The 9,465-nt window shown below is 36.0% G+C and overlaps 1 protein-coding gene across 1 annotated transcript in view; it reads right to left on the bottom strand.

Moving 5' to 3' along the window:
- Window positions 1-775: 775 nt before the first annotated feature.
- Window positions 776-9,465, bottom strand: part of LOC107559828 (RNA-binding protein 28-like) — a 16,471-nt gene continuing 7,781 nt past the window's right edge. The window contains exons 14-27 of the mRNA XM_016243820.1: window positions 8,335-8,406; window positions 8,138-8,210; window positions 7,857-8,056; window positions 7,560-7,626; window positions 7,339-7,448; window positions 7,168-7,244; window positions 6,936-7,071; window positions 6,742-6,806; window positions 5,482-5,637; window positions 4,027-4,176; window positions 3,320-3,394; window positions 2,985-3,229; window positions 2,779-2,896; window positions 776-1,092 (exon numbers count right to left, since the gene is read on the bottom strand). Coding sequence (XP_016099306.1) covers window positions 955-1,092; window positions 2,779-2,896; window positions 2,985-3,229; window positions 3,320-3,394; window positions 4,027-4,176; window positions 5,482-5,637; window positions 6,742-6,806; window positions 6,936-7,071; window positions 7,168-7,244; window positions 7,339-7,448; window positions 7,560-7,626; window positions 7,857-8,056; window positions 8,138-8,210; window positions 8,335-8,406 — 1,682 coding nt within the window. The 3' untranslated portion in view covers window positions 776-954. The remainder of the gene's footprint in view (window positions 1,093-2,778; window positions 2,897-2,984; window positions 3,230-3,319; window positions 3,395-4,026; window positions 4,177-5,481; window positions 5,638-6,741; window positions 6,807-6,935; window positions 7,072-7,167; window positions 7,245-7,338; window positions 7,449-7,559; window positions 7,627-7,856; window positions 8,057-8,137; window positions 8,211-8,334; window positions 8,407-9,465) is intronic.

Here is a 9,465-nt window from a genome sequence, read left to right as displayed (position 1 = left end):
GCAACAAATGCCTCGTTTGTAATGGGTTTTCATGTTTTTGTCTCGTCGCTCTGGCCGGGAAACGGCATCAACATATGGTAAGGATAGTAACACATCTAGAAATCAGTGGTTAAGTGGTATTTACAACACTGTTCCAGAACAGTTCAACCCAAATATTCAGATGTGTGCAGCACATTTTATGGAGGACTGTTTCCTGATCCTGGTAGAGTAGACTACAATGCTGGCTGTTCTGACTCACAGACTGTAAGTTTTTCATATTTAAAGGATTTGCCACTGACGATTCAAACGCGAGTTTTGAGCAGTGTAGAGTAGCGCTTGTTGTTTGTCATTTCTCTGATCACAAATGCAGATATGGTTTTATGTTTACACGGTGCGATGCAACTCATAAAAAGACAGTATAAATCCTTATAATCCATAATTATGTCCCCACTGGATGCAACAAATGCCTCGTTTGTAATGGGTTTTCATGTTTTTGTCTCGTCGCTCTGGCCGGGACACGGCATCACAATATGGTAAGGGGCGTAACATTTCTGTCACACGCTTGAGGAATTCGGCCAATCATAACACACTGGATAGCTGGCCAATCACAGCACACCTCCCTTTTCAGACCGATGAGTTTTGTAAAAATCGATGCGTTTCAGAAAGGCGGGGCATAGAGGAGAAACAATCATGTACAGTATGTGGAAAATGTTTTTTGAACCTTAAACCGCATAAACACATTCCATTACACCAAATACACAAAATAATGTTATTTTAACAACATCATGACGTATGTTACGTATTAGAACCATCTCTGCATTCTGTTATATCTATAAAGGAAATACTTCTGAGGCAAACAAACAACATCACATGGCGAAAAACTGACTTTTTCCGTTTTAAAAACTCAAAAGTATTACATTTAGTCCTCCTCTGAGGTTTTCAACATTTTTCACATGTTCTTTCAGTCTCACATGTTCAGCTGAACCATTTGCTCTTTTTGACTGCAGTCTTAGTATTTGATGTTCCCATTAGTTTCTTTTTGTACTGGTTCACCAGTGTGTCAAAGCGGACATCCTCTCTGTTCTGGAACTTTAGTTTGGCAGGTTTGGTATTCTGCAACAGAATAAATACACATAATAATTACAAAAGATAGATAACGGGTTAAACTGATGGTACAACCAAAAAATACACATATAATACTGTTCAACACCACAAAAAAAAAAATTCCATTCACTGGTTGCTGATGTCTGTAAATGCCGCGATTAAAGACGCCGCTTCAGAGTTCCTGCTGCTGGTGCGAATGCAACCAGGAAAACAGCCCGAGGGAGAAATTGGTTCTCTAGGAACGACCTTGCTGGCTAGTTCCTAGAACTACGTGGTGCAAAAGTGCCATAAATATATCTCTTGCAGTGATTACAGTTCCCACAAAAATAGTCCGTTTTAATCAGTTTTCAACGATAAGAAATGTTTGCTAACCACCAAATCAGCATATTATAATAATTTCTGAAGGATCATGCAACGCTGTAGAGTGATTAAAATTCAGCTTTGCCGTCACAGGAATACATTTTAATAAAAAGTGTATTTTAATTAGGCTGTCAGTTTAATGCGTTAATTAGTTATGAAAAAATAACAATTAAAATATTTTAACTAACGCACTGGCCACGCCCCCAGACCTGTACATCATCTTACATTTCATACAGTTGACAAATATGATGCAGGGCAACAACTCAAATGCAGTGATGCCCTAAAATTCAAGATATTGTGGCAAAAAATTTCCCTGTATGAGTTTTAGTCTCATATTTATATCATATGATAAGCGAAATTACACGAGCCGCAAGAGCAATATGACACAAGTGCAGTTTTTGTCCCAAATATCACGAGTTTAAATGTGATTTTATACAACCGTTCAGTGTTATTGACTGTTTTTTGCACAATTTTGCCAACAAAAATATCTATAAAGCCACAGCATAACTGTTGGGCGTCTCTGAGCAACACAGTGCTGATTCGTTTCTGAATGAATCTGCGTTTTGAACGAATAGGTGAACCAATGATTCAAAGGTCCATTCATAAAGAGAGCCGTTTACTTCATTACTGAATGGATCAGCCGTTTGAACGAATCGAATGAATAAATCAATGACTCAAAGACATTTACCACCACCTGCTGGCAGTTTTAGTTTTTTATTTAGAGTATAATTTCATTATTATTAATAACAATAATAATAATAAAACATTAAAGGGAGAGTTCAACCAAAAATTTTTATTCGGTCATCATTTACTCACCCTCATGTCATTTCAAACCTGTATGATTTTCTTTCTTTTGCACAACATAAAAGAATGTATTTTGAAGGCTGTTGGTAACAAAGCTGATTTGGTTATCAATAACTTGTATGAACAAAATTCTGAGATGTTTCTCACTTTCTCTCTTCTTTCATGTTCCATAGTTTATGTTAGGCCGATGTAGCCTAAATGTTTGTGTGTAATACATTTTACGTTGAATCAAATACAATATTTCGTTCTAAAGCTACTATTTGTAATATCTACTTGATAATTTCTCATTAAACACAATAATAGCTTTAAATTATCTTTAGTGGGTAATTTTACAGCCAAATTTAATTTGCGATTAATTGGCACATCATGTAATTAATGTAACTGACAGCACCAATTTCAATATAATAATAATTATAATATATATAATAGGAAACCAACATTTTAAATAATAATAATATTTATTTCTATTAAGCATATAATTTATATAATATTCAATTTAAGTAACTATCTCTCTTCAATTCTTTGCCTTACCGGTTTCCTGTTCGTGCTGGATTTCTCAATGAAAGTAGGCCCCTTTCTCTCTTTCCTGCTGGGCACTTTCTTCTGTTTCTTGGGTTGTACCATGGGTTGTTTCCCTTTATCGCGTTTCCTGAGGAATAGTGTGAGGGTCATTGTACATTATAGTTTTTTTTTATTTATTGTTGAATCAATGGTGCTGGTTCCATTTTGAGTTGTACCTGATCTTTGGGCCTCTGTGTGAAGGCATGTGCAGAACCTTGGGCCGCTTTTTGCCATCCTTCAGTTCTACATGCTCCACCTCTGGTTTGGTCATAAAGCCGCTGTACTGGCTTCCTTGTTCCTTCTCCTGTTTAACAACATTAGCTGCATTTCCTTTCCTCAAAGGTCCTTTCTTCTTCCCAGAATGCTGCTGCTGCTGCGGCAGTTGCTCTCCTTTTTGGCTACTGCCTTTTTTGAGTTGCTTCTGTGGAAAAACACATCAATTTAAGCCATTTAATTTTGACATTTTCAAAACGTCACATTGAAAGGAAACCAAGATGCAGCTGAGCCTCACCTTGCTGTTTTCCAAACGAATGGCTTTAAGTTTCAGCTTTCTTCCATCCTCCAGAGAGAACTCCACTATGGGTCTCTGACGGGAACAACACGGGAAATTACATCATCAAACATTCATACTTCACCACTGGTCTTTCTCAATCTTCAGCTGTTGCTCAATGCTAAATCTTTTTCTGATTTATATTAAGTGAAACAGCCATGAGTCTTGGCCACAAGTGTTTGGGAATAGAACGATTCATCTTATTTTTGAGAAGTTACATTCAATACAGACCAAAACACATTCCATTGAGCATCAGAGGAATGCATGTTTATAGGACGTGTGGAAAGGTTGACAGACAAAATGTGATTTGATTCGTTCTATAGTGCATTCCTTTGTCCTCTTTTGCAAAACATTGAAGGGCCACTGCTGTGAAGCTGGCAATAAAGCCCTTAATAACAGGCCCTCAAAGTGTGTTTACACACCAGCAAGCTATAGCTAATATCGTCTAACACCGTTCCCTAATGCAATGACCCTGAACATACTTCTAAGAATTAAGACAGACACCTCGGTGGCCTGTTTGCCTTTCTAGGAATAAATCGACTTGATAGAACAAACAGGTTATCAAATATCCCTTTTTTCTACCAGTGCTCTCAGCAAACAGTGAGAATTAGTTTCCAAATAAGGCCTGATTCTGGGATTTGAACAACAGCGAATTTGTAGTGGTCTACCTTTTGGGGTCCAACGATGTCTGGGTTGTTGTTGAGGTGACGTAGGGCTTGTAGAGCATGCTCATGCTCTTTAAACGCCACAAAGCCATATCCCAGAGACTTGCCGATCACCTGACCACGAATAGGCTTCTTGTCATACATCACACGACACTGTAGGCACATATATACAGATATATACAATCAGGAATTCTTGTTATATATGCAAAAGTTATGGCATAAGTTAACAAAAACACTGATGTAAGTTATGCAGTTAAAGATGATGTTGGCGATTTCAGTCATTTAGGTACCAGGGGGTTTCTGCAGGTTTTCTGAATGTAAATTTAAGACCTTTTTAAGATCAAGTAAAGAAAATGTATGGAAAAAATTGAATGGAACACAATGTCAATATAGTCTCTAAATGTAACGCTTCAAAGTTTGAAATTACAACTTGGGTATAGATCTCAATTATGTTCAAATGTATTCTACCCACCAAAAAACGACCTCAGCTAAAATATGGAAATAACTTTCACTGTACCTTCTGCTCACACTGTAAAAAAGTGATGTTCTTTATCAGTATTTTGTCTTGTTTTGCAGTGCAAAACATTCTTACATCAAAATAGATGTAGTCTAAACGTCTTTTCGTTTTTAGAGAAATTGATCAAAATGTAAAACATTAAAAATAATTCATTTTTAAATATTACGATTAAATTTTAAAATGTTTATGATCAAAACAAGAACAAATATCTGCCAATGGGCTCATAAAAATCTACTTCAAATGGAAAACATGTTTTCATACACCAACAGATCTTTGTTCTTGTCTCAGCCATAAACTTAATTTTATTCAATTTCTCAGAAAACTAGGGTTCACGTGTTTAATTTGCATCTCAAGTAAATGTATCTTGATTTAAAGATGTTTATATATTTGTATTGAAAAACAAAAACACTGAGGACGCTCCTTTTTTTGCAGTGCATGCAAAATTTTAATTCAATGGCTTTACAAATTTATTTTATTTACTTTAGATTTATTTGCTTTTAACATTTATCTTTTTCAGACACTCAAAATGACTGATAGGCACAGAGAGAGTTTCTAATTGGCAAAGCCTATCACAGAGGCTGGGTAATTTCAGTGATATCTTTCAGGTCGTAATGATATTTTGTGTCTGGCATTACTCAAGAACTAAATAAACACCACCTTAAACCTATGGGCAACCACAAGGTTGTTGGGTTAGAACCCTGCAAAAGCGGTTTCATGAACTACAACAATTGTGCCTTTAAATAAGACTTTCTTGGATGACTAACTAACACCACTAGACAGTGAAACCTCCTGATCCTACCCAAATAACATAGTTCTGCCCTCTAGTGTTTCTAGGAAGAACTGTGAGAATACTACTTTATTTATTCAACATTGTTTTGAATTTTGGTTTGCTATTAGTTTTTTTTTTTTCTAGCACTTGGAAGAAAAAAGCAGTACTTTACCTCCGTAATGCAGACCCCTTTACCACCAGCAGCAGAGAGGCAGAGCTTCTGAAGTTTCTGTTGATCCACATTCTTAGGCAGGTTATGAACACACAACCGTGTTTTAGACACATAAATGTTCATGTCCTTTAACTTTGACCTTTTCAGCTCCTCAAACTGACAACACAACAAACAAAAAAACATGTTAAACGCAAAACATGCAGAAGAAATACACTTTGGCCCCCTTTACACCCAACATCATTATAAAGCACTTAGAGCAATATAGAGTAACAGATAAAATAGATCACTTATTTTTTTATCTGCCAAAGTGACAGAAAGCATCTTGAAGAATTTTTTTTAATTGTTTTGTTTAATTGACCATTTTAAGTGTAATGTATAATATGTATGTGCCATCTCTCATTTCGAGTGGGAAAGTGCAATCAGATCTCTAAGTAACAATAACAAAGATTATACAGCCACCGTCCGGATACAAAGTGCTTATTAATGCCCGGTTTAAAGAGTGCCTTTTATTTGCTCAGGAATATGAACATAAGTGAAACAGCTTGCAGTATTGATTTGGATTTATAACATTGTGTATTTATTATTAAAAATTGAAAATGAGAATAACTTTCTTTCACTGAAATAAAGATGAAATAAAACAAATATTAGATGATTTTTTTTTAAATAATAATAAAAAAAATATTAAATGTTGCCTTGGCACTAAAATGAAATACTAAAATGTCTCAAATTAAAATGTAAATAAAAATGTATTAAAGCCACATAAAATATTTGAAACAAAAACTTTGAAACAAATTTACTAAACTAAAAAAAACAAATTAATTGACAAAATTAAACAAAAAATTAAGTAATAAAATTAAAGAATTAAAAATAATAAATACTATTAGGGATGCACCGATACCACTTTTTTGGCATTAATACTGAATGTTTAACATTATATTCATTGCATACATATACTTCGTAGTAGACATCCTTAACTCCTTTCAGCTGTTGTTCTGTTGTTGGTGTTTCTTTGTCTGAATATGGCACTGATCACATGCTGTGGTATCGGCGTTTGGTATCGGGGCATTTTAACAAGTACGAGTACAGGAGACCAGTATCGGGCCCGATACCGGTATCGGTGCATCCCTAACTACTATTATACATTATATAATATATACAGTATATATATATAGACAGATAAACAAATAAGTAATAACAATGGTCAGTCAAACTTGAGAGATAATAATGAAAAAGATGCCCAAAATCACTCTTCATACTCACTCTTGTCCTCTTGGCCAAGTCAGTTTCTGAAACTCCCTCTGCAGACTTGGATCCAGGACGAATCACTGGAGAAAGTTCAAGAAGTAACAGGTTAAATCAGGTGCACATATGCGCTTCACTGCTATTAGCTAACCCAATTTAAGCTCTGTTATTGGTCAGCTGACTGGCAGAATTTTGAGTCTGGCTTTACTCACAGCCCTCTCTGGCGAGGTAAAGGTTCCTGGAGCCTGTGTGAGTTTTCACTTTCTTGTCCTTGAATTTGGTAGCGTCTTCTCTGTTTACTGCAGGCAAAACGTTCAATCTCCTGCCATCAACCCTAATGCCACCAAACTGAAATGCACATATGCATCAGCACAATAATCTTGTGTTTACTGCCTGGTATAATGCAGTGTAATTCTTACAACAGCTGCAGGACAACGAACTCACCTCTTTTTCATCTTCAGCAGCAGCAGCGATACATTTGTCTGCCGCTTCTTTACTTTTGAACTGAGCAAAAGCACAACCTAAACACAGACAGACATGGAAAAAAAAGAGAGACTTACTTTAAAGAAAGAACTCTGATTCCATACAGGCCGGGGTTTTGATGACTGAAGCTACCTTTTGAATATCCTGTGTCTACGCTCATCACCACACGAACGTATTTTAGCTCACCAAACTGCAACAACACTTCTTCCAAACCCTCTTCATCTGTGTCAAAGGCCAGATTTCTAACAGGACCCAAATTGAAGATATGTCAATAAAAATATGAATTCCTACATACAAAAACGTCTGTTATTGATTATAAATACAACAAGAGAAGTTCCTTATATGATTATCACCTGATGAAGATGGTTCTTCCCTCATTCACATCTGAAGGAAGAGGGTCTCTCTTCTTCTTTGGAGGAGCTGAAGGAGGAGATTTATAGAGAGTCATTTAAAGACACAAAAAAAAGTTAAAAGGTAATAAAGGTAAAAGGTAATAAAGGTAAAATAAGGTAATAAAATTTTCTAAAACAGAAAATATAATTTAATTCTGAATATATATATATAAACTACAATTTCAATTATACTAAAACAACACGATATAGTATACAGGTCATCCTAAAATAACACTGCTGTAAATAAATAATAGTTACTTTTTCCCTCAGCGTCGTCGGAGTCATCATCATCATCATCATCGTCTTCAGGTTCACTGGCATCACTGTCTGTCTGCTGAGATTCAGAGTCATTTTCGGCATTATCTGCTTCACTACTATTGGCTTCATCATCATCATCATCCTCGGACGCCTCTTCTTCTTCTGACTCAGAGTCATCCTTTGTTTCCTGTAATGTGGGCCTTCACACAAGACAGACCTTATGTTCAATTCACTGAAATCATCTTCACACACTTTAGATTTGTTGCACTTCCTGTACTTACTTTTTCTTGGCCTCTTTTTCTTTCCCATCAGCTCCTGCACCTTTAGAATTCACATTCTCTTCTTTGATGGTTCCTACAAGATATCCAGATACACTTCACTACAAAACCTAGAGGGTAGATGCACCTTCAAAGCTTTTTACAACTACATCCACATAAATAAATGATGCTGATGGAGTTTAAATGAAAATGCACATTACCAGCTGCTCCCGCTGATTGGTTGGCGAGATACTTGTCTTTTGCAATGGCCCAGTCCACAGCCACCTGTCTGTCTGTGAGAAAGGATTTAATAGCATTTTATCATACTAAAAGTGAAACTAGAAGTGTCAGTATACACACACCTAGTCAAAAGTTTGGAATGATTACGATTGTTTTCATGTTTTTGAAAGAGGCCTCTTCAAGGCTACATTTCTTTGGTATACAGTATAACAGTAATATTCTGAAATATTATTGCAATTGAAAAATCTGCATTAATGTAGTAGGCTTGCTGCGATAGATGGTGTTTTTGGTTATGCCGGTGTTAAGCCGCAACACTGGTTACGTCATTTGCCTAACGTGGCACCACCCCCCATCGTCATTTTGATTTTTTTTATAGAAACAAAAATAATTTAGCCTAGTTCAGTTAGAGGACAGATACTTTAAAAAACAAAACGCTCAATGCAGCGTGCCGAACCGTGGGCGAACGACAGTGCACCACGGAGCAGGAGTCAGATTTTATTTATCACGTGAGGAGAGTGAGTCGAGCTGACTGACAAGAGTGAGGTGAGAAAGACAAGACGATGGCAGAAGATTGTTTAGAAAGGAAATGCAAAGGCACCCGTTTGGCAATATTGTAGATTTTGAAAAGCCTATTGACTGGAAGTTTTGACTTATTTATTTGGTTCCACAGTGTTTGCTGAATACTTTATTTAAACTTTGTGTATTTTATTTATTTTATTTTACATCAAGGTGTATGTGCCGTGCCTCCAAGCGTTCTTATTCGTTTTGCTAATAAACGTTCTATGTTTCTTATTTATTTGGTTCCAGTGTTTGCTGATTTTCAGTTTTATATACCTATTTAAATTTTGTGTAGCCCAAGTAATTTGTTATTTTATTAGGCATATATGGTGTATTTTTATTAGTTTTGTTAATAAAAGTTATGAGTTTGATGTTGTTGCTTGAATTGAATTGAATTGAATTCAACATCGAATTGCCGCTAATTCGAAAGTGAAAGTAAAATGCGCACAGCACTTTTACAAGCCATTTGAGAGCTAAGAAAAAAGGGAAACTCAATCGAACTAACACCCCCCCTCCCACCCCAACGGTGATACCGGTATTACCGGTGTTGTCAC

This window comes from Sinocyclocheilus grahami, unplaced genomic scaffold (assembly GCF_001515645.1).
Source record: "Sinocyclocheilus grahami isolate Dianchi unplaced genomic scaffold, SAMN03320097.WGS_v1.1 scaffold22.1, whole genome shotgun sequence".
NCBI classification, from domain to species: domain Eukaryota; kingdom Metazoa; phylum Chordata; class Actinopteri; order Cypriniformes; family Cyprinidae; genus Sinocyclocheilus; species Sinocyclocheilus grahami.
The sequence above is the reverse complement of the archived record's forward strand: the minus strand, read 5'-3'. Positions and strand labels throughout refer to the sequence as shown.